Below are 25,814 nucleotides of genomic sequence, written 5' to 3' on the forward strand. Positions count from 1 at the left end.
CTAAGCAGGGGCGTAGCACCAAATTCTGGGCCCTGTATACTCTCAATGTCAGTGGGCCCCCTACACATGCCATTGTACGATGCGGGTTAGCAAAATGAAAATTCAATTTTGAATGAAAATTTTTTTTTTAATTATTTGAATATAAACAAGTATAAATATTGTTTAAATCTATAATCAAATCAGATTATAGTAATGACTGGTTCTTTTATTCACCACCTAAATTGATGCATTTGGCCTACTTGTGCTCAAATACCTTTAAACCTTAGGCTACATCGGGTTCGTTTGTGTACTAACATTTTGATCCATGATACTGATGAATTAAAAACATTTATTTTTGAACAGGAGAACACGAGACAACTGCATCCTCAGAAAACAATCAAATAAGCTAAGCCTGCCATAATGAAAAAAAAAATGTCAACTATAAAAGAATAACCTTTCAGTTTTGTAAATTCCCATTAATTCCCTTATATTCCTGTTAACTCCCATGGAAATTTTCCAACTTTGAAAATTCCCAGAATTTTGCAACCCTATTCATTGCCTTTGATAACATCATGAATTTATTGAGCATTGACTATAGCTTTTAAGCACAGCACTGTTTGTTTCTGAAACTGGTTAATGTTGGCAACCTGACGTTAGGCCTGGCCCATAATTTACTTACAGCAACAAGCAGCCTGGTTGACAAACTAAGCTAAAGATTTAACATTAGCATACAAACATTAGCAGCAGCTGTCTGGAGTTGACTACGTTAACTTTAATTGGATGTAGGTGCATAACAAGCAAACTCAGTTCACCTTTTGGAAAGAAAGCAGTCATCAGCTGCTTCCCCTCATTCTGCCTCCTTTCTTTTTCCTTCCTTCCTGTCTTTCTTTTTTTTTTTTTGAAAGCCCGATTTGGGCTTTTTTTTGCGCAGCAGGATCAGGCTACCAGGCTCTAGACCGCTCAAGACTCACTACGTTACTTGTTTGCCGCCGGCCAGTGTTGCCAGATTGGAAATGTCCAAGTATCGTACCAGAAGTTCAAAATTATCGTATTTGGAAGAAAATTATCGTACACGAGTCAAAATAGTTATTTATCTATTCTAAACCAAGAACATTTTGACACGACCTGCAAATTACCACAATAGATAACAAGGCGTATTGTTGGACGGAAGCAGTGAGACAAAATACAATCCCATTGTTTTCAGTGACTGTCTGCATCGCAGCGCATATTAAAACATATTAAAATGATTTTTAACACTTGCTTTGTCGCGTCCAGTAAAGAAGGAATTTAGCTGTTGCTGCGTGGTGCAGTTAACTCCACATTTGAGCCGCTGTCATCGGAATCCTGCGTGTTGCCAGATGTTGATGTTCATGGACCGCAACTAGTGCTCGTTGGCTTTAAAGCAGGGCACTCTCCTGCATTCTTAACACACCCTCAGGTGCACACGAATGCATCTAGAGTGTCTGTAATGAGCCGATTTCTTGTATGAGTAAAGAAGCCCTATGACTGCAACTACTATCATTAAAATTTTCATAAAATTCTGAAATTATCGTACATACGGGATTTTTTTCATTATTGATCGTACATCGTACAGAGGTAAAAATTATCGTACAAATACGATAATTATCGTACGTCTGGCAACACTGCCGCCGGCTGCCGTCTATGGGCGGACTAAACCATTTGGGAGGGGGGGGGGGGTCCAGAGTGTCTGGCACTGAGTTCATTCTCTCAGTTGGTGTTATCAATATATTTTGAAATGAATAATGACATCAATTGGAGGGCCCAATTAATTCGTATTAGGCTACAAGAAAAATAAAAAATTGTACAAATTTTTTTTTTTTTTTGATGGGATTTCAAAGGGCCCTCTCCCTAGACGGGGGCCTGGGTAATCAGGTCCACTTTTCCCCCCACTACCACGCCCGTGGTTCTAAGAAGCATTTTTCTCCATTGACAGTCATTTAAAATTAGCTGTAAATTCTGACAAAAAAGCTTTTTGTCACATTTGTGACGAGTTAGCTGCCTCCTCCCTGATTGTCACCGGCACCTCCGCCTAAATCGCCGCCCTTCACCAGGCTCCCGACTGGAGTGGGTGTGTGAGAGGAGGGGCGCTGGACGAGTCAGGGCTGGCGGCGTGTGATGGGGCACACCTTAAGGAAATGGCTCCTCATCACCGCCGCTGTTTAAAAGCCCAACGCGCCTGTCCTCGGGAGACCGGTCTCTTCCCCGTGCATGCACACTGGTGTCCTCGTGGGTCCAGGAAGGGTGCGTTGAGGGACTCCCGCGCCACCAGAGACGTGAGCTGCCGGACCCGCGATCCGGATGGGAACCGCACCCGTTTACACTGGCGTCGGGCCAGGATGCCGGGCCGTCCATCCCCTGCCAGCGCCGCGGCCAACGAGAGAGATGCGACCGCTAGAGGAAGCCACCGCCCCTCGCGCCCCGGACTGAAGAGGGGAGCGCGTGCGGCCGCCCGACTCCGCCCCTTACCTGGACCCTTCCTCCATGAACACTGCCCGACCCACACGAATCCCGCAGCACGACGAGGACACCAGATTCCCTGTTTATTTTGGACACTCTTCCCCTTTGGCCACCTTTATCCCCTGTTTTATTTGATTTCTGTTAATAAAAGCCTCTCCGAGGCCTGACGCCACGCCCACTCTGTCTGTCGTGTGCTCCTCCCGCCACACGTTGCTATTGTGATTGCTAATGGACAGCTTTCTCCCATGTAGGCCATTCACCTTATAAACCTTTATTTTTAAGAGTATGCAGATCTTAAAGTTGATGGTTTATATATGTATCATTTCCCTATTTTCAAGAGTTATGCACAAAACCTAACATGTTTGCTGTACACTGATGGCAATAAACACACATTCACACTCAACTCTCATTTCTCAGGATCCTCAGTCTCTTCAGAACACTGGATCTCTTCCTCTATCTTCGCAGACTGCAGCTCATCTGCACACTGAAATAAAGATAAAAAAATGGTTAAAACATGACACCCTTTTGCTTTTAAGTGTGACAATGAAAAACAGACTCGATCCCGCACCATTTTATCTTCCTTGTCCTCCTCTGGGTCAGAGGTCACCTGCTCCTCTGCACTAAAGTATCCATCATGCTCCACAGAGGCATCCAATGAAAGAGATCCTTTAGTCCATCCTGAGACAGAGAAGAAAATAGTTTAAAGACAAAAGGACGGCAAACAGGGATTGTATTGTAGGTAAACACGTAAATGAGGTCAGAGATGACAGAGAAAGTACCACTGAAACCTCCGTGATAGACAGAAGACAGACAGGTTACCATTTCTCAGAGCACAGAAAAAGAATGCGTGGATGTGTGTCAGTGAGACATTCCAGGTTCACAAGCTTATGTCTATCAACAGCATGAATTAAAGGACAATTTGTCCACAAATACAACATTTTTTTACAGAAGAATTAATAAAAGCGCTTTTCTGCTGCAGTTCTGTTTTGAAATCCTCTGTAATGTCCTGCTTCATTAACTTCCATTGTAAAGACATTTCTCTCTCAAACTGAGGGACTAGTCAAACTTATTTTTTGTGTAACAGATGCTGTCGATAGAGCTTAACCCGAAACAATTTTGCAAAGACAAAGACGTAGCACCTCTCAGAAAGGATCAAATGAGACACACATATAACCTACAAACACATGCTATCCTATAACATCTCAGTGGATTATTAGTAAGTGTGCGCATACGTGTGTACTCTGTATGTGTACCTCTCCTACGGTTTTGAAACAGGCTTGATGTACTGAACCACCTGACTCCGCCCATGTTAGGGTGTGGCCCTGTTTCTGGGAGGAAAGTAACCAATCAGACTGCTTCTGTGCATCTTCTTAGTTATTTCTTAGAATGGCACACCTGATAGAGGTTTTGTGTGAGCTATTCCTTTAAGGATCAGCTCATGTCTTTACCCTTTAGAGAGCTTGGTGCCTTGGTGATAATGAATTAGTTATTTTTAACATCACCTATTTTCTATTTTTATTTAATCTCCTGAAAATGAGACAGCAATTAAACTTTATATTTGATTTTCAGTTTGCTGAAATAGGTCACCTAGAGGCGTAGGGTCACTCCGGATATCCTGTCGTTGTGGTTGTGTCTCAAAACTAAAGGAAGACCCTATGAGCATTAAAGAAACAAAAAGAAGTTAACGGCGAGGCTCAATCAAAACAAAAATTCTCTAATGACACGAGTTTTCACGTACCTTTTGCTCTCCCTGTCATTCTGGGCTCTAGAATGTTCTCAAGTTCTTTGCCTCTTTCCTCGTCTGTCTTTGGTTTCTCCACTCCTCCACTCCTGATGTTACTATGTTCATGTCTCACCAGCCTGAAGATGAGTTTCACTTTGAGCTATGAAATGAGCTCACATATGCATGTGTAAATGTGATGGTATGTAATCGTACCTGTTGGTTGAGCTGGTATCTGAGGAGAACTGCTCAGGTGCCTTCTGTAGACTTGCCTCTACATACACAAACATTCATTTGATGCATCTTAGTGGTAATTCTGCATTTTGCAAGTTATCTGAATGAATGAATCACATATTGTAAACCCTCCTCAACAACTTATTTACAAACCAACCTAAAACCAGGTCCATACCTTTGCAGGCCTCCAGCTGTCCTGTTAGAAGTTTCCGGATTTCTGTTACCCAGATGGTCTTAACCTCCTCAGACATGGCCTACAGAATAACATATATCACAAAGCTACATATAAACCCAAGTTATCTGATCTATGCAGACTGAACAGATGTAACAGTCTTCTCAAGACACACTCTCTTGTGCTCACCTGTACTGTGTAGACCTCATCTCTAGAACGGGACCAGATCTCAAACTTCTTGCTGTCCCCTTTAGCATGCTCTGTTATTCCAATAGCAGCCATCTAACAAAGACAGAACAGAGACCATCAGGTGTACAGGCTATTTTTTTCCTTAAAAAAATATATAATAATTGCAGTATGAAAATACTATTTTTGTGACCTTACTCATTAAACATTTTTGAGTAGGCAACTTAAACATGCACACATTTGAATTATAAACTCCACTGAAAATGTTTCTGAAGGGCATTTTACCAACAGGTTTTTTAAATTAAGTTTGTGAACGTTATAAAATATGCTTCTTGGTTTTAGGATTTAGCATGAAATGTCACATTTACTATTTTAGAAAAATGTCAGATGATGAAAATAATCTTGTAAAGACACTAACAAGAGCAAATTTGACTAAATTAGACTAAGTTTAAGAAAAATGTTATACTTAACAGAACATAACATGAAAGAGGTGAGTAATCAATATGAGCTCAACATCATTTTGTGAAATCTTAAGCTAAGTATTATTACACTCAAGACACCCTTACGCTGAGCTCCTGTTTGAAGCTATATGAGGGCGCTTTTTCGTATCCCTCTCCGCTCTCCTCTCGTCTCTTGCAGAAGAGCAGAGCTTTCTGATGCAGGAACAGGTGTCTCTGCATGGGCTTAAACCTGGCAAGCTCCATCACCTTCACGTGACCTCTCTTGTGCTCCGCCCACACGCTGAACGACCCCTGCATCAACAGGCGACCCAGGTCTCCGAGGTTACCCTGGATGGAATCAATGATCATTGCTTGGAATATCGTGGAATAAAGAAGAGGAGTGACAAAAACATTAATGAACAGTAATGGGTCAGATGAGAGTTGTGTGTGCATATGTGTTTTACCTCATATCCTGTGATGGCGATGAGGTGCATTGAGTCATTTACAGCTTTCAGGATACCCAGTATGGAGGAAAGAGCTGCCTGCAGCTCCACTGAGCCCTCACAGCCTTTACTGTACTTAATCATCTCCTAAACACACACACAAACACATACATTGAAAAAAAACCTTGTTATCGATAATATGATCCCTTTACAGTCATGATGAAAGGGAGGTAATGACAGATCTTTTCTTCTGTATTATGACCTACATTCCAGTGAAACAGATTATTAAAATAGAAGAAATTAAAGAAGGGATCCACTGATTTTTAATTGGATGAAGACAGATATGAACGTGAGTTTGCATTCGATTGTACAAAAGAGGGAGAAGTTTGTAAATGTTTGGAGAAAGAAGTCTGTGTTTTCATCTGAAGATTTGAAACAAATTTAAAAAAATGAAATTTAAACATGGATGAATCATTCAAAATAAGCTGAATTTCATGCTGAATTCAAGATGCCTTTCAACACTTATCCCATATTCAGATGTGTAAAACAAACACTTCACTTATGACATCTCCGTACACACACACACATAATGCAGTACCTTCAGCAGGAGTTGGTATTTAGTGATCCTCTGCACAGGCTTCAGTAAGTATGAGTCCAGTCCTAGTTTGTGCTCTAGTTTCTTCTGACACTCCTGATGGCACAAACACAATTTGGTAAAGTTGTTTAAACTGCATTCTGTCACAGAGAGGGCCTGTATGGAATTACATTTGTTTCAATAATAATGAACGAAACCTTATAAAACTGAACGTAACTTTTTCAGAAAATATCAAAAATATGCCATTACAAAAGAAGAAAAACACTATGAAAACGAAAAAAATGAACTCAGTCGCACAAATTTAACATGCTCTTCAAATATATTTCATTCTTTGTTAATGTTTTTCAAAGATTCGTTTTCGATAATCGTGGATTCTGAATTCATTGCCACAGATTTTGCTTACGTTTTGCAGTTTTTCGTTTGGTTGTTTTGACACAAACCTCTCAAGGCTTAACAGTGATCTACTCTGATTGGATAGTGAGCTTTTGATGGACAGGTGCTCTCTGACTGGGAAGTACAGACGCCACCCAGTGGCGCGCATATTGGAAAGCTCTCGCGGTGATTTGTATAAATTGTATTACTAAATATATGTAAATAATATTTGACCTTCGATCGTCTCAGTCTGTAAAGATGTGCTCTTGTCCTTCAAGGCAGCCTGAAGTAAGCTTGTGTTACTGAATGACAATAATAACCCACAACAAACTGTAGCACACTGTAACATGAAAAACTTGTATCGATGTTATTGGTTACTTCAGTAACACAAGCTTACTTCAAGCTGCCTTGAAAGACAAGAGGAGGAGGAAGATGATGCCGCTCCGCGTCTCTGTCTGCTGAAAGCTTATCTTTATTGAGACGATCGAAGGTCAAATATTATTTATATATTTAGTAACACAAGGCACAACGTATTGCATAAAAATCACCGCTAGAGCTTTTTTTTCTTTTTCTATTTTTATTAATGCAGAGAACAAAAACATACAAAGGTATAAACATACATCACATAATATCCACCACAAAAAAACAAAACATAAAGAATAAAAAGAGGGCCAAAATCTAAACAAAATTAAACAAGGAGATCATAGGCAGAGCAAATCTAACAGTCCTTATAGCTTTCTTATTAGACACTGAGATTACATTCAAATAGTTTTCCATTTCTTTTAGGAAAACAGAGAAGACAGGTTTACAGTTGGAGAATTTGTGAATGTGAAATTTGTTTAGGATTTTTTTTTATTAATAACAAAACTGTTATTTTCGTTTGTGGGGTCAGAGTCATAATACCCAAATATAATGTTTTTCATATGTACTGAGAAGCCTGGCAAAAAAAGTGTAGTGACATGACCGAAATAAGTTTCTTCAGAACTCGAACAAAAAGAGCATGTAAGATCAATGTCATATTTAAATACAGAGGTGGGTAGTAACGAGTTACATTTACTTCGTTACATTTACTTGAGTAATTTTTTGGGGTAACTAATACTTTTCGGAGTATATTTAAAGATGGGTACTTTATACTCTTACTTGAGTAAATTTTTGGGGGAAAATCTGTACTTTAACTTCGTTACTGTGGGCGACGCTCCTCTCGTTACTTTATCTTAATGCAATAAATGTTATAAATTCTTCAGTTTATTCCAAACGCGCCGTCTACTTTTCTCTGGGCAATGAGCGATGCCCATTCGCGAATGATTCATTCTTTTGAGTCAATTCTGTTCAAAGGCTTGATCAAACCAATTGGCAAACAAATGAATTGGTTCATGAATCAGTTTGAATGAGTCGTTCAGTTCCCTGCCGCACGCGCTGAGCGTCTGAAGTGGTTCACTCAGAGTTGTAACGTTTAAGAACAGAAAGAGCGTTGAAAACGTGGCTGGAACTGCACTGAATTGAAAGCAAATCTGCAAAGGCTATTATTTGCTAGCGATGGAGATCCTTATTAGATGAACACCGCGTGTGCTGTCTACTGTTTAACAGGTAATAACTTGGGCTACATTCGATTACAGTACACGATACCACTGTGACATTAGTTTGTTGTACGTGTGTGGCTTATAACAGAGGGGAGTCAAGTTGAATGCAGCTTCCAAAAGACAAAAAATAGCCGATTAAGATTTTATTAATTTTGATACAGTCACACCGGTGCGAGTACGTTCAGCAAGTCCAGCTGCTAAATTCAGATCTGTGATTGCTTGCTGGCGCTGAGCCAGAGATAGATGCGTTTTTACAGCGCTGCGCATTATAACAAATCACACATGATTCTTTTGAGCTTATTAAAGCATTGGCCAATCAGATGTGTTCAGATGAGTCATCGCTAAAATGCCGGTGCTTCCTTCACTCGCTCACCTGACTGAATACCTCTTTCTGGCGAATTCTCTCGTCAGAAACAACAAAGTGCAGATGTGTGTACAAATCTATAATTAAGATATTGATTTCACAGTGTTAACAGTTTCAGTGATTTTAATGGGAGTTTCTGAGAGTGATTGAAATCTAGACTGTCAGTGAAAATGATCTTTAATAATGTAAATGTTATTTGCTCTCTTTCTGAACAATGAAAGATTAGTAGCAATATTTATATCACATTAACTTTCAATGTTAAATTCACATTTAATATAAAGTCAGTCGTATTAAAAATATGTTATGGCATGACACCTAAATCTGTTACTTAAGTAAACAGACAGGGTTTTATAATAAATTACATAAATTGGAGTAAAGGCTGATGAAATATATACCTTTATACACACACACACACACACACACATACATTAAATACATTTTATCTATATATCTAAATAAAAATAGGCTCAGTATATATGACCCAAAGTAACTAGTAACTAACTACTTGAGTAGATTTTTTATCCGATATTCTTTTACTCTTACTCAAGTAACTATTCAAGACTTTTACTTTTACTTGAGTAAATATTTCTAGAAGTACTTTTACTTTTACTTGAGTACAGTTTTTGGGTACTCTACCCACCTCTGTTTAAATATTTGTATACACTTCTTTACAGGGTAGAACCTGTATATGAGCTTAAAATAAATGTCTTTCACTTTGACTGAAAAATAATTTTTTGCGGTAGAGACCAGATTAATCACCGCGAGAGCTTTCCAATATGTGCACCACTGGATGGCGTCTGTACTTCCTGGTCAGAGAGCACCTGTCCATCAAAAGCTCACTATCCAATCAGAGTAGATCACTGTTAAACCCGCCCCCACGAGAGGTTTGTGTCAAAACACCAAACGAAAAACTGCGAAACGTAAGCGAAATCTGTGGCAATGAATTCAGAATCCACGATTAGCGAAAACAAATCTTTGAAAAACATTAACAAAGAATGAAGTATATTTGAAGAGCCTGTTAAATTTGTGCGACTGAGTTCATTTTTTTCATTTTCATAGTGTTTTTCTTCTTTTGTAATGGCATATTTTTGATAGTTTCTGAAAAAGTTACGTTCAGTTTTATAAAGTTTCGTTCATTATTATTGAAACAAATGTAATTCCATAGGCCTGATATCGTCAACAGATTGCGGTTAATGTATATTTGTTTCTGTGTGTGAGTGTTTTTGACTGAAAAACAAGAGTACTGCATTCTGCACAGTATTTATTGCTTGTTACCTATTATGTAAAACAAAAGCATTGTTTTTTTTATTCTTAATACAATCTTGTAAGAAACTCTTATGGTAGAGCAATCATATAATAAGTGAAGAAAATGATGTTAGAAATCATATTACTTCTGGACATTAGTTTGTAGTATACAGTATTTCACACAGTGAACCTTCAGGTAAATATAGATGGTCATTCAAATATTACATGCATACAGAATATTGTTATTGTGCACTGTATAAGCACTGCATAGTGCTAAGCGAGTACTATGTATGTGTGTACCTGGAAGAAGGCGCAGTCTGAGCACTGTCTCCAGAGGCTCTCAGAACGAGGCTTGTTGTGACAGTATTTCTCATAAATCTGTAGCTCCCCCATCTAAACAACCACAATTACCAAAGATCTGAGAATCACTGAAATAAAAATAAAAAACTCCCCAGAAAGTTCTTCATAATGGTTTACTTCCCATTTTGTTTTCTTGCTAGTTGCTAGTAAAACTCACCCAGTCCAGAAAGCAGCGGCCCACAAGCTCAGGACAGTCAGTGTAAGTTTCCAGCTCTTTGAGGAATATTCTGAGACAGAACAAGACAGACATGGGTTCAAATGAAATGAAATTGTTCATTTGATATGATTTATATATTTTATTACCCCCAGATCTTCCTTTACTACTAACCTCTTCACCACTAGATGGCGCTTACCTTTTGTGGAAATGATAAATTGCCTGCATGTTCCCAAATAACACATCCTTCTTGTTCTGCAGGGCTGCAGGGATGAGAGGGGCCATGGAGGGGTTGTCCATCTCAGCAGCATATCCCTATAACACATGTAATAGAAACAGGATTTTCATGGCTCTTTAACAATCAAGAATTTGATGCAGACTTGCTATAACATTCACAACACACATCCACCTCCAAAATCCAAGTGCCTTTATAGGCCAAAACCTGCTACAAAAGTGTAGGACATAGCCTACATATTTCAGAATATGTCCACCTGATGGAAGCTGATTTTCATTTATAAAAGAACTGACCTTTTTTAACTCACCTGCAAAACACACATAAGCTCTTCCACATATGCTCTTTCTGTTTCTAGTAACTCGTTCATTACATGCCTGTGAACAAACACACACACACAATGAAGCTCAGTTAATGACTACGCAGCAGGGGGTCCAGTGAGGCACATGTGTTCCCCTCGATCATCTTTGACCTTTGACCCTGGACTGACCTGCGCAGCACACCCAGGGTTTCCTCCTCCTCAGATACAGAAGGATTGCCACTGCTCCTGTCAACTTGATCAGAGTTAACCTACACAAAGAGATTCATTACTGAGTAGCAGTCAAGTCACTTGCAGTGTTCACTATAATAAAGAGAAGTATATATCATTTGCTTATACAGAGAAAGTGATTTAAAATCACTAAAAAGAAAGGACATACACTAAAGGCAGTGTAGATGAATAAGACATACTTGTTTACAGGACACCCTGCTGTCTGAGTCCTCACTAATACAGATGTTCTCATGCTCCCTGTGAGCTAAAAGAGAGAAATAAACCAGTCGCCTCCATTTTACACTTTAAAAAGACAGATCGATAGATAGATAGATACCAGGAGATGAGAGTGACTCTGGTCGTGGGGCCACAGGCTGGACAGGTCGTGTTTGTTTGGCTGCTAGTTTCATCAGACTGACCCTCCTCCTCTCAAACATCTCCTGTAGTGAGGCTTTCTTCTCAAATGCACGCTTTACTTGCTCCTGTACCATTACACATTACAGTATACAATATAACACAATATTATACATCATTACACTTTTTTTAAAACCACAAAACAGAATCTGAATCACATACTCAGTTTATTATTTGTTAAAGATGTAAAAAATTTCTTCATTAATTAATAAAAATATTTTCCCCATTTCATTTTGTGCTAAAAATAAATTGAAGAAAAAAACTGAATCAAATCTGAATCATAAATTATTTGCAGGCATTGTTATGATTTCATATTACCATACCCTGAGCTCATTGTTCAGTATGTTCTCATATTCCAGCCAAACTGTGCTGATCTCCCACTGCTGTTTCTCATTGGCTGTCTCCAGGTAACACTCAAGCTCTGCCAGTGCTGACTCCGCCCCCTCCTGTGACTGGCACTTGTCAAGAGGCTGTGACGCTAGCATGTAAATCCCATCATCACACCATTTACACATCTAAAAGCGAAAAGGAACAGAACGAAAATGTGCCGGAAACTCATTTGCATACACAGTAGTTATGACATGCCAGAAACTCATTTGCATACACAGTAGGTATGAAATTGTGCTATGTATGTCTGCCGGTGTTTGTAAAAAATGTGCATGTAACTGTGCAACTATGTGAAGGGGAGGAGTTTAAACACCGTCACAAAAATGGGTGCTTTATGGGTGGTGTAGGTTAGTGGAATTAATATATTCGAACATAAACATAAATGTGTGTGTATTTCTAGTCACCATTTCCAATCTTCTGTGTAGCTCCAGAGCCTGTGTCAGCATGGTCCTCTTGTCTTTGAGCTCTTGGGTGAGATTCTCTCTCACTCTCTGTAGCTCATTGCATTTCACTGCAACAGTGTTGTCAACATTCTGACAGCTGTCAATCAAACACTGGCCCTCGGCAACCACAGACCTTACTCTGTCCAGCACTTCCTGTGGAGAAAGGAATTGTGTTAGCAAGAGAGAAGGTACAAGGGTTATTGGAAGCTTTCATATAAATTAGACTGTCAGATTCATGCATACAGATGTGTGGATGCACGTTTGCAACTGTAAGCATAACACACTAAGATTATTCAGTGGGCGGAGACTCACACAGGCTTTCTTCTCTTGATCGCTCAACTCTTGAAGAAGGTGTTCTGTCTGGGCAGAGCTTATTCCAACATCTGAGAAAGCATTCAGCGTGTCTGTTTTCTGCTCCAGGTCTGTTCGCAACTACAAGACCATAGCAAATAAAATCAGTGCAAATGTTATTAATGAATCTTGTGTTTAGCAGTAATAAGAATAAGCTATATAAGCATGAATGTATTTAAAAATGCAAGACCTGTTGAAAGTTGTGCTCGAACTGGCAGAGTTTCAAACATATATCCAGTTTATTTTGATGCTGAATCCAGAACTCATCAAATGCTGCAGAGCTCTCATTTAACTGGGATAACAGCCTGTACGTTAACAGAATAGAGAGAGAAAAATAAATTAACAGGAAATGACTGAAGATGACAAATATTATAAAATGAGATGAAATAGTGTGAAAACTACAAGTACTGTTATTGTTAGTTAATACTAAAACTATTTAAATGCCATTTGTAATAAAGCTCAAATAAAAATATTTAATGAAAATAAGTAATGTAGCTTTGGAAACTATCTGAAATAACTTTAGGCTGAAGTACAAAAATAACTAATACTGAAACTGAAATACAAAAATGCAGCTATATAGAATTATATGTAAATAAACAAACTTAAATTCAAATTAAAATAAGAAAATATTAATCTAAAAGCTAATTCAAAATATTAATATATACTATAATACTACATAAACAATACTACAATAAATGCAGCCTTGAAGTGTAAATACACTCAGTTGTTCGATCCAAATCACTAGCTATGAAAGACTCACACTTACCTGTGCACTGTAGCCAGGTTCTCTAGTTGATCAGGGTTTAGACTGCTGTCCGGATCTCTGTGGACCGGTTCTCTGATGTTCTCCAAGAGTCTGCGTCCTTGGCTTAGAGCTCCTGCCATCTCTTCCTAAAGAGAAAACAGTGCAACAAAGAATGGTTTTGTTAGCTAAAAAATGAATGTGTGAGGTCAGGTGGCACATATTGAATCCTTTAAGAACAGCTTTTTACAAATACTTTGAAACTGTCTTTTCCGCTGGTTTGTGCATTGAGCAGATTGCTGGCCGTGAGGAGGTTGTTAGGGAGCTCTGTTTCTGCCAGCTCCCTGCCGAACACTTGCAGTCTCTCAGCCATCCTTTTCACTAAAGCAGCAAAGCTTTCAAGATCCTAACGGCACAAAGAAATGATCATTTCACATATGATGTATATTACTTGTTTCGTATATGTAGTGAGGTTTTAAATGTGCTAAAATGACTGCTAAAATAAGTTTAATACCAAAGACTTATCAGCAACCTGATAAAAGAAGTTTTACTCTGTATGAAGCAGGTTGTCTCATGGTGGCCACTATGAAGAGCTGAATATTATTTCACTTTATACCCCTGATTACTGGCCACTTTGACTTACGAAATAAATAATTCACAGCTGATTGTGAATAATAATGTATAAGTCCAGGACAACTGCTATAATGCAACATAACCAAAAAAATGAGTGAGTGCACCTTTAAGGTGTATTTGCTCTTACTGTGCGATGAGAGATCCAGGTCTTGTGGCAGTAGTATTGAGAGCCACCCAGTTCTTGTGTCAGTTGACTCCGCTCAATATAAGAGTGTAGATCAGTCAGTGAGCTTAGCATGATAACCTTTAATACACACACAGGCCTCATTATTGACAATGAAATGACACTCACTAACGAAACATAACATAAAAAAAACACATTCAGATTACTTACCGGTACTTTAAAGTCATCTTTGTGGAGTTTGAAGAACACATCAGACAAAGTTCGCTGCAGGATAGCACCGGGTCTCAGAACCAGAACAAGCTGAAGATTAGCAGGAAACCAGCCCTACACACAAACATAAAAAAGCACTCAAATTCATATGAAATATATTAAAGACGAAAGCTATCCAGATGTGTGCAATATATCTGCAAAAAAAATTTAAGGAATAGTTTACCCATAAAAGAAGGTTTGCTGAAAATGTACAATCTTTTTTAGATGCTTTTAAATAGTGCTTGATCTGTGCCCAATTTTCTCTTATGTATCTCGGAAACAATGGTTTAAAGTTAAAAACATTTTAATAACAGATTTGATCATTACAAACATGCAGCTTCTCACTTCACTAGATGTTAATTGATGGACTGGTGGCTTGCTAATTACTTGTGGATTACTATGATATTTTTATCAGCTGTTTGGACTCTCTTTCTGAAGGCACCCGTTCACTGCAGAGGGATCCATTGGGGAGCATTTGATGCTAGATTAACCCAAATCTGTTCGGATGATGGCTGAGGACATTTTCAGCAAATTCTTATTTTAACTATGCCTTCAAAAACAGTTTTAGTGTGCATTCATATTGGAGTCAAGACTCACTGAGATACGCAGTAATGTCCCCTTTAAACACGTCCATCGATCTCTACGCCTGTCAATCACTACGATGAAGCCCACACCCGCTGCACTCAGACTGGTGAGGAAACACACGTGTTAATGCTGTCAGCATGTATGATATTCAAACGTCTGCTACTGTGTGTATTCACCTGGGAATGCTTGTCAGGTAGGTAAGAACATTACGAAACTCTTGGTCTCCAATTTCACAAAATGAAGGGAACTCTGGAAAGATAATGATAGGGCTTCCATCCTGTCCTCTTCCCCCTAAAACAGACCAAAACATGAAGAGTAAACAGTAGGGGGCAATAAATACCAGAGACCATGCTGTCTTCTGTGTTGGCATGCATCAGAGCTCTTAAATTAGCACACAGGCTAGCCAATGAAAACCTGTACGCTGTGTCAGTCTTTATATTGTGTGCATCTGCTACTGTTTGAGAGCGTGTGACAGCTACATACACTACATTGTATGTTTTTGAAAGATGTTTCAAAGGATCACCAAGGTTGCATTTATTTGGCCATAAATACACTATATAGTAATATTGCAAAAAGAGACCAAGTCTCTATGATCCTGGTTTCTAGGTTTGTATAATTTCCATGTAAGTAGGTTTTTGACTATTTTACAGCTTAGAAAAGTGGTAAAAAAATAAGTGAGTGCTCCTCTCCTCAAAAAGTCACATCAATAAATATAACCATAAACTCTGCAGCCAAAATGAAGGCACTGCAGAGAGTAGGACATATTAGTGTTGTCAGTATTCCCTCAGGACAGAAACTATGATTATATCAATGTACAACGCAAGATCCAAAAATGTCACTCCAATCTTCCTATCTGCTCACTGCTTTAAATCTGGATGGAGATACAAGGTGATGTTTCAGTGTTAAGGCGGTGATGGTGGAAGAGGGAGAGAAAGAGAGAAAGCCACTGGGTGAAGATCCCCATGTGACAAAAATATAAATTTGGCAAGTCATGCCTTCTTCTCCCTGTCTCCATGACAACAGGACAGAAATTGTGCAAACGTTGTTTAATCCATTCAGTTTAACAGTAACAACCTGTCGTTATAAACAACACATATTCAGATGCATACCTTAAAGCTGCAGTGTATGTACATGGCCACATGTCATAACAAATGTTTTTCCTTTCCCTTGCTTTTTACATGTTTTATACATATTTCGAGGAGTTATCCAACCATCTATTCCAGATAGAAGCAGGAAATTCTGGAAGGTGATTTTTGACTAACAAATCACACAGACAAGTAAACTGTTTCATGTTCATGCAGCGTTTATAACCTGTTACATGTTTCAAAAATGCACCTTATTGAAGAACTCTTTTATATAGCAATATATTTTACATTGCAAATTTTTGATTACCCTCAATGAGATTTAGTGTTTTTTATTGTACTAGAAATGTGCTGTATGAGTAAAATTCCTCTTGGTATAGCTCCTATTATATTTCAGTCTCTGAAGAACTGAATATTGTGAGCACAGTTTGAGACTGGGGTCTTTTTTAGAAAATATATCCAAGAATTAAGAAGTATAAAGCAAACGTCTCCATCTGCTTTCTATGACAAAACTGAAATATAATTATGGACCAAGTGTGAAAACTCCCTTTGAAACAATAATGCATAGTATAATATTTCAGTTTTAGGGATAAAAAAGAAATGCATTTGTAATGTAAAGAATATTTACCAGACAGGAACGCAAACTGTCTCTTGAGCTCAGTGATGACGTCAGCAGCGCAGAGAGGACTAGACTCCTTCTGCATGATCTCATCTGAAACAAACATACAAGAGGCAGACTAACATCACGTCTACAGTCAATAATATAACATTATACATTATAGAATGACATAACATGAGTGTTCAAGTTTTCAGTGTAACCTGTTTAATACAATCATCCCGCAGTATCAGCCATTAACTCTTAAGTTTAATACTCTTTTGCATATCCTATCTTGCACAACAGCAAATAAGAAAAAATAAATAAAAATAAAAACAGCACTTATTATTGTTACTTGACCATATGATGATATATAAACCACAGGTAAGAAGACCCTACACACACACTAATATATTATTGGCTGTCTTGACTGCATTGTGTCTTTGGCTGGTGTATGTTACCATCTGAGGGAGGTAAACCTTGCCCAAAGCCATTCCCATGCTCTGGTCAATGCAACACGCATGTTCAGAAAGAAAAGAGTAGGTGATTTCCTATCTATCTCAACCAAAACCACCTCTGGATACAGAGCCACTGCATGCAACTAATAATCTAAATGCATACCCACCCACGAAATTAAATTAAAATTATTTTAAAATCTGGAGTCAGAGGGTGCAAAAAAAAATTTTAAATTGAGAAAATCGTTGTTAAAGTTGTCTAAATTAAATTCTTAGCAATGCAAATTACTAATCAAAAATTAAGTTTTGATATATTTACATTAGGAAATTTACTAAATATCTTCATGGAACATGATCTTTACATAATATCCTACTGATTTTTGGCATAAAAGAAAAATCTATAATTTTGACTCATATAATGTATTTTGGCTACTGCTAAAAATATACCCCAGCAAATTAAGACTGCTTTTGTGGTCCAGGATCATATATTATATATATATATTACCTCATAGAGAGCTCCAGAGCTTGTTTTAATTGCATGATTAAGAATTGTATTTTTTTTAACCCACACACCAATTAGATATTATAAGTGGTACTTCAAAGTGAATGACAAAAGAGGTCTGAAAACAGGGATGATATATCTATATCCTTCTTTTGTTATTCTAAAATAAAAGTGTGTTGTTCCACTGGAGTCAGATTCACACCCTTAGGATGTTCACACACATTGAACAGAACCTCATCTGTCACCTTTCAACTGACTTTTATGGTAGCTCTCACCTGTTCTGTGATGCATTGCTCCCGCTCTGCCTAATGCTGCCCACCTTTTATACACACGGACATTTTAATAATAGTTTTTTGCTGTTACAATTAAGCAATGCATCTATTGTCTCTCTCACCTGCTCCCAATATATAGTTTAGTGTAATAAAGTAAAATGCAAATGCGGATGTAAATGATCAATGTTGCTATAATCTGGCATGTTTACATTTTGTATTACTACAAATGTTCATTAACATGCATTGCTCCTATCAAATAAATAAAAAATAAAATAACAACAGAGCAAATGGAGTAAGTACCAATACAAAAATAATCAAAAATAATTGTACATTTTTTTAATTAAACAAATAAAATTTAATAGTATTATGAAATAGTATTAATAAAATAAATTTTCAAAATAAAGTAAACATAAAAGTTCTCACTTACTTTGGAGCCAGTGGCAACATCTGGAAAAGCGGTAATATTTCTCAGCCTCTGCTAGAGGAATGCAAACATTTTTCCCTTCGTTCTGCACATCCATCCCTCTGTTATCTGTTACCTCTTTCACTTGTTGTCTATAATATCTTATTAACTCCCTGGTCGTCTTGTAGCCAAGCAGCGACCTGAGAATGAGCTACCTGAGACAGGTGCACCAGTTAATGACTTCCTGTCTCTCTCTCTCTCTCTCTCCTCATTTCCAGCCCTCACACTGACTTCCTGGAATGGATTGGTCTCTTGACGCACATATACAGGTTCCCTTCACCTGCTACATTTCTATAACTGATAACAGACTGAGCACTGACTGTAAAAACTGTACTTCCTTTGTTTCCACTCTCTATGTCTGTCTGTGTCAGCACAATCACCCCAAAAAGAGTCTGCCGCCCCACACGAGCCCCTTCCCCCATCACACTGGTGGATGAATGAAACCCTGTGTGTGTGTTTGGTTGGTTTCTCTCTGGTACAAGAGGAATCTGAGTGCGATCTGATCTTGCTGAGGAGAGAAAGATAAGAGCTCCATTCAAACCAATAGATAACATTTAAAAGAAGGAAAAGTCTTTCTCTCTAGTTCCCTCCATCTCTTTCAGACACATGCAAATGTAAAAACGCACTTTTCCTTTGGAGCCTCTGTGGGCAAAATAAGTCAAACTAAACTTCAGACGAAAATAAAACATCAGGCACATATAATCCACGCCACAATAAATGGCTCTAAAGAAAGAGGAATATCTTAATGAAAACAACTAACTAACTATTAGAGCTTATAACTGTAGTGTTTTATTACACAACATTACAATTATTCTTGCACATAACGTGCAGTGGGGTCTCAGATTTTGAAAATCTGGGATTCAATATGTTAAAGTGTCAGAACAATAAAAAATGAAAAAGAAAAAAATGCAATTAATAAGAAAATATTTTCCATGATCTGGGACTTTCTATAAGCCACTATGCAAACAAGCTAATTTTGTGACGTTAATCATTGTGACATTAATTTTGCCAAATTAGATCATTTCCAATAAAAACAACCACAACAACAACACAATTAGAAAAATACAAAATAAAAGATTTTTCATTAATTTTATTTCAACTCCACTGTACTTTTCAAAAGTCTGGGGTCAGTCCAATTTTTAGTATCTGTATCTGCTCCGTCTATTATTATTATTCCGCTTCTTCTTCTTCTTCTTCTCCCAAATGAATCGCATTTTTGAGGGCTTAAACATGCTCAAAAAGTCATGAAACTTTGCACACGAGTCAAACCTGGTGAAAATTTTCGTCTGATATAGGATTCAGAAGAGGGTGTGGCAAAATGGCTCGACAGCGCCACCTATACTAAGAAAATCAACAGCCTTCCAGCTATGTTTCACGTACGTGCACGAAAATTGGAACACATATGTAACACACCATTACCTACAAAAATTCTTGGAGCAAAATTCTAAACCCAACAGGAAGTATTTTTATATTATGAGCAAATTTTGTGTAATTTTTGTCATTTCCATGTGTTGTATTTTAACAAACTCCTCCTAGAGATTTAATCAGATCAACACCAAATTTGGTATGACTAATCTAAAGGCCTTTGCGATGATAAATTGCGAAGATCTTGAGTTTTCGTTGAAGGGCGTGTCTGTGGCAGCCTGGCGAATTTTGATGATTCGCCATGAAAAATGATGTTGCTATAACTCAGACATACAATGTTCAATCTGCCCCAAACTCAACATGTTTGATGAGACTTTGATGAGAACCTGAACAGATCTACATGCCAATATTCAGTTATAGTCATAACGCCACCTATTGGCAACAGGAAGTGACATATTTTACACTGCGACAAACTACTTCTTGAAATTTTATTACATCCATGTCTTTTTTGTGGTCAGTCTAATCTAAAGGCCTGTGCGATCTTCAGTTGTGAAGATCTTGAGGTTTCTTTAAAAGGCGTGTCAATGGTGCCGTGACGAAGTTCGATGTCTCGCCATGGGAATAAAAGATGTTATAACTCAGGCATAAAATGTCCGATCATCCCCAAACTTCACATGTGTGATAAGGGTCCTGGCCTGAACAGATCTGAAGGCCAATATTCCATCGGGTGTGGCAAAATTGCTCGATAGGGCCACCTACACACTTTCAACGTAGTGCGCCTCGAGCTATGTTTCACGTAGATGTACAAAAATCGGTACACACATGTAACACACCAATACCTACGAAAAAGTATCTTGGTATGAAATCCGAATCCCAACAGGAAGTTGGTTATTTAGAATTTTCTCTGCAAAATTGTTGTTGTTTTTGCCATTTTCAGGGGTTGTACTTTAACGAACTCCTTCTAGAGATTTATTCAGATCAACACCAAACTTGGTCAGTGTAATCTAAAGGCCTTTGCGATGTTAAATTGCGAAGATCTTAAGGTTTTGTTAAAGGGCGTGTCCATGGCGGCCTGACAAATTTCGATGTTTCGTCATGAAAAAGGCTGTAACTCAGACATACAATGTCCAATCTGCCCCAAACTTCACATGTTACATAAGACGTCTGCCCTGAATAATAGATCTACATGCCCATATTCAGTTATAGTCATAGCGCCACCTGCTGGCAACAGGAAGTGACATATTTTACGCTGCGACAAACTTTTCCTAGACATTTTTTGACATTAATGTAGTTTTTGTGGTCAGTCTAATCTAAAGGCCTGTGCAATGTTAAATTGAGAAGATCTTGAGTTTTTGTTAAAGGGCATGTCCATGGCGCCATGACAAAATTTGATGTCTCGCCACAGCAAAAGAAGTTCTTGTAACTCAGGCATAAAATGTTCGATCTTCCCCAAACTTCACATGTTTGATAAGAGTCCTGCCCTGAACACATCTGAAGTAGTGATGTCCGATTCATGAACGAATCGTTCAATTTAACCGGCTCTTCTTAGTGAACCGGTTGAGCCAGTTCACCAAATCGAACTGAATCGTTTGAAACGGTTCACGTCTCCAATAAGCATTAATCCACAAATTACTTAAGATGTTAACTTTTTTAACGTGACTGACACTCCCTCTGAGTCAGAATAAACCAATATCCCGGAGTAATTCATTTACTCAAACAGTACACTGACTGAACTGCTGTGTAGACCGAACTGAAGATCAAGATGAACACCGAGCCGGATCACATTTCGGATCACCAGTACACTGAACTGAGAATCGTTTCTGTCGGACGCTTCCGATTTGAGAACCGATGAGCTGATTCTCGTTCTCGAGTCAAGAACCGGTTGCATCGGTTTTCGGATCACCAGTACACTGAACTGAGAATCGTTTCTGTCGGACGCTTCCGATTTGAGAACCGATGAACTGATGCTACTGCGCATGCGTGTAAAGTTTTTCGGAAAGTGTGATAAAATATCTATATACATTTTTATTATTATTATTTTTTTTAAGATTAATGTTTCTAATCTGTATATTGTAGATTATGTATAGGCCAGAGGGGGTTTCAGGGAAGTTGGACAATAATTAAGAACTCTAAAGACTCTATGTTTAATAGGAATAAGGGATGATTTATGAAATATGTGTACTGTATTTATAGTTAATGATGACACATTCACAAATTGAGTTTGTAGTAAACAGAACATGAACACGAGTAGAGCAGCTGATTATACTGAACTGCAGCACGTGCCGGTTAGAGTGATTCTCGTTCTTGAGTCAAGAACCGGTTGCATCGGTTTTCGGATCATCAGTACACTGAACCAAAACCGTTTCTTTCGGACGTGTCCGTTTTGAGAACAGAGGAGCTGATGATACTGCGCATGCGTGATTCAGAGTGAAGCCGACTGACTCACAGCACGTCTGAACCGAACTGATTCTTTTGGTATTTGATTCTGAACTGATTCTGTGCTAATGTTATGAGCGCGGGTAAACCGATGGCTTGAATGAAGGGGCAATCTGGCGAAACGTAAGTTCATTTAATAACAAATACATCGCAATGGTTTATGTATAGTGGTTTCTGCACTGATGACACCTAATTTATTTACTTTATATCTTCAAGACTTAAATCCTCATATGCACATTATTGCTGTTACTGTATTTGGGTGCATTGTTGCAAAACTTAATTGTAAACTTTTAATGATTATGAGGTTTTTAACTGACTAAAGTTATGATTACTGACTATATATTTGAATGTTTGATAGACGTGACGCCATTACGTCATCGCCAATGACGTCATTACGTCGAGCGTAAAAGAACCGGTGAACCGGTTTTTTCAACCGGTTTATTGAATCGAACCGTCCAAAAGAACCGGTTCGCGGAAAAGAATCAAACTTCCCATCACTAATCTGAAGGCCAATATTCCACTATAATGATAGCACCACCTGCTGGCAACAGGAAGATTGGTACATATATGGAATATACTTTAATATATTCCACTTATATTTATGACTTTAAATGCATATTTCTCACCGTTCACCTATTTACCAAAGCCACTCGCTGGTGGTGAGCCCGGGTGCGAGGGCCCGTTCATCGCTGCTTGCAGCTTTAATTTTATTTTTTATTTAGCAAGAACACATTCAATAGAGACATTTAGGAAGTTACATTACATATGCATTTAGAAGACACTTTTATCCAAAGCGACTTACAGTGCATATAGGCATTTTTTTTTTGTTTTATAAAAGAGTGACAAAAGATTTTAAATCAATTCTTTTTTTTTTTACACAATATTTACAAAAATCTTTTCTTTTTTTATGAAAGATTTACAAAAAAAAATAAAATCAATCCTTTTGTTTTGATATTTATATTCACCAAAGTGATTTTGATCAAATAAATGCAGCTTTGAAGAGCATAAGAGACTTTATAAAAAAATGTATACAAATATTTTGAACATAAAGTGCTAAATTTTGGACAGTGTTAGCATGCTTTCACTCACTCTGTTCTTGTACCAGCGGGACCAGAGGAAGCTGTACACGTTTATCGTCTTGTTTTGGACGCCTTTTTTTGGATTTCCTCAGCATAACGTCACCCTTTACTGTCCTCTGATACCTGACCTCACACTGTTCATTTAATTACACTTTACGATACTACATGGTACTAAACTCAAATAACAGAATTAACCACTAAACTCCAGTTCAGAACAGCTATGTGTGCTTTCCTAAAGCCAGCGTACAACTACTGCAGCAAGCTGTGCTGCTGCTGTGGAAAACTCTGTTTTATGGTATCTGTTTTTGTACTCAGCAGTAACTCTGCCAAACACACACACATTTTAGTCAAGTCACCCCCAGCATGAATCTCACTGGGAATTCTCTTTCAGCCTTTAGGCCTTTGAAAATGAGGGCAAGTACAAAAGTACATTTAGGCACAGACTTATACAGTCAGGGCAGTTTTGTACGTCAATGAGAAATATCTTTCACATGTTCTTTTACAGTAATATTCCACAGTTAAATGATGAGAAATCAGTTTAGGATTTCCTGCTGTATCATATTTGATACCATTTTATGACCTCTGGGTTATCACCATGATCAAAACAGCTGAAAAATCTGTTGCACACAATCTGCTACATGCATTCTGTTATCTAATTGACAGTTCATACTTCGGTTAACAGTTAGAAAGAAAAAGATCTTTTAGTATAATTGTAAAAATGCCTATATTCAGATTGTGGTACATGTGTATTTTTGCCTTTAAAATCATAAAAAAAATTTAGAAACTAAAATAATTTATATTATATTTTTATGAGAACATTTCTCATTATGTTAAGAGAACATTTACTGGGCTAAAGCAACTCGACTTTATTTTATTATAAGCAGCTGGCTTTTTTGTACATCACTCGTTATTGTATTGCATTATATGCATATATTTTATATTTAGAAGCATATGCATTCAAAGTTATGCTGTTATAAAAATCTCACATTACAAACAAATATAAAAAGAAGAAAAAAAAGATTTATTTACTATTATTTCATATGTCAGGCTTTACAGTGATAACATTGAAATAAAACTGTATCATACAATCAAAATGCTATTGTTGTAAATATCAGCTTGGCTATAATTTGGCTGATACTTTGCCCATAAAGTGACCAACATTTTTTTGCCACATGTAAAATGATGCTGTACTCATTCAAAAGGTGAATAATCCTTACCACTGAAAAGCATTATTGAAGCTATCAACATTGAAATGCATGTCAACATAACCAAGCACCTCTTTAATAACTGCGTGCTGAGTGACAATCATAGATACTCGTTTACAGTCCTTACCAATGCTGTGAGCGACACTGCTCAGTCTGCGCTGTAGCTCTTGCATGACTGCCTTCTCTGTCTGCATCCAGATCATCGCCATCCTTCACTAGAGTGGACGTTATGGGAGGAATATCACCCTCTGCCCTTCAGTGATGGGCAATTCAGCCTCAGCATCACAGAGAGAGACGGGGAGGAGCTCTCCGATGACACCTACAGAGTCAGACAGTCTGAGTATATAACCAGAGGCCCTCACACGCATGTGCACAGAATGGCATGACATGCTGCTCCAGATAGGACTCTAGCGCCATCACCAGGACTGTTTCTGCTATTACACCACACCGTACCTGGAGGCAAACAGATAAATAGAGAAGATGATTACTCAGTCAAACGTAGACTGATGTTTGAAACTGATTTGCATTGGTCAGTAAGTGAACATTCGTAATAAATGTAATCTGTATATACAGTTACACACTTCTTCTATTTTCTGAGAGAAATGTTTGTGGTTCTCACACCTATGCAGCTGGTTCCTGGTTGCTTTGCTGTTAATGTCTTCTGAGGAATTTTATGATAGTTGCTATATTGTCGAGACTTGAATACATCCTTCAACTCTATGGATGTATTCACTTTGAGTTTTGTTTCGCTGGTACATAATTAAGTAAATGCGGAATTTAATGTTTATATATTGAAATGAAGACATAGCTTATAAATATTCATCTTCTTCCGTTTATCTCATTGCTTAGTTATTTTTCAAAGCTCATTGATAGTAATATTAAAGCCTTCACCACATCTCTGGGATCCGAAAATGAGTCCCTGACAAACACGACGGAGGGGAGGAGCATAGGTTTCTGACTACAACTCCCAGCATGCACCGGTGCTCGCGGTTTCATTCGTTAGTCTCGCGGGCTACACTTTGTTATGGCGGCATCGTTCGAAACCTACCAAAGTTCAGACGTCAACTGCTGAAATATTTAAATACCCGAGTCGGCTACCCTAATAAAGGTATGGAAAAGTCACTTCATCTACCAACCTCTGACTTAAAAAAATGATATTACGTCGAAATGTGGCTTTATATTTTAAAACGATGCAATTTTGCCGTTTCCTAAAATACTGTTAAGTAGTTGCTGCCTAATTTACCCAGACTGGATTTTGTTCGTCTTGACGGTATATTAGACTTATAGACACAGCTAGTGTGTCATTTCAGTTTGTTTATACTCAGTGGTTAAATGCAGCTGCTTCAGAA

The 25,814-nt window shown here is 38.0% G+C and overlaps 1 protein-coding gene across 6 annotated transcripts; it reads right to left on the reverse strand.

Moving 5' to 3' along the window:
* Nucleotides 1–2,728: 2,728 nt before the first annotated feature.
* Nucleotides 2,729–25,372, reverse strand: LOC132095111 (guanine nucleotide exchange factor DBS-like). Of its 6 annotated transcripts, XM_059499880.1 has the most exons (31): nt 25,087–25,372; nt 24,593–24,918; nt 16,722–16,805; nt 15,188–15,302; nt 15,024–15,114; nt 14,388–14,501; nt 14,181–14,297; nt 13,677–13,826; nt 13,445–13,569; nt 12,869–12,983; nt 12,640–12,759; nt 12,289–12,480; nt 11,821–12,012; nt 11,421–11,565; nt 11,284–11,348; nt 11,045–11,124; nt 10,865–10,931; nt 10,522–10,637; nt 10,326–10,395; nt 10,109–10,201; nt 6,251–6,343; nt 5,674–5,799; nt 5,336–5,557; nt 4,773–4,865; nt 4,587–4,665; nt 4,394–4,451; nt 4,196–4,317; nt 4,045–4,110; nt 3,690–3,785; nt 3,026–3,135; nt 2,729–2,941 (listed from the first exon to the last, which is right to left on the reverse strand). In XM_059499880.1, exons 2-31 carry the CDS (start codon nt 24,672–24,674, stop codon nt 2,864–2,866), a joined length of 3,276 nt encoding a protein of 1,091 aa, XP_059355863.1. In that variant the 5' UTR covers nt 24,675–24,918; nt 25,087–25,372; the 3' UTR covers nt 2,729–2,863. The 6 variants fall into 6 exon arrangements, with proteins under 6 accessions (XP_059355863.1, XP_059355866.1, XP_059355864.1 ...); XM_059499883.1 differs by lacking the exons at nt 24,593–24,918; nt 25,087–25,372 and adding an exon at nt 23,271–23,968 and having other exon boundaries at nt 3,711–3,779; XM_059499881.1 differs by lacking the exons at nt 24,593–24,918; nt 25,087–25,372 and adding an exon at nt 23,271–23,968 and having other exon boundaries at nt 3,690–3,779.
* Nucleotides 25,373–25,814: the final 442 nt, after the last annotated feature.

The sequence above is a fragment of the Carassius carassius genome, chromosome 19 (genome assembly GCF_963082965.1).
Source record: "Carassius carassius chromosome 19, fCarCar2.1, whole genome shotgun sequence".
NCBI classification, from domain to species: domain Eukaryota; kingdom Metazoa; phylum Chordata; class Actinopteri; order Cypriniformes; family Cyprinidae; genus Carassius; species Carassius carassius.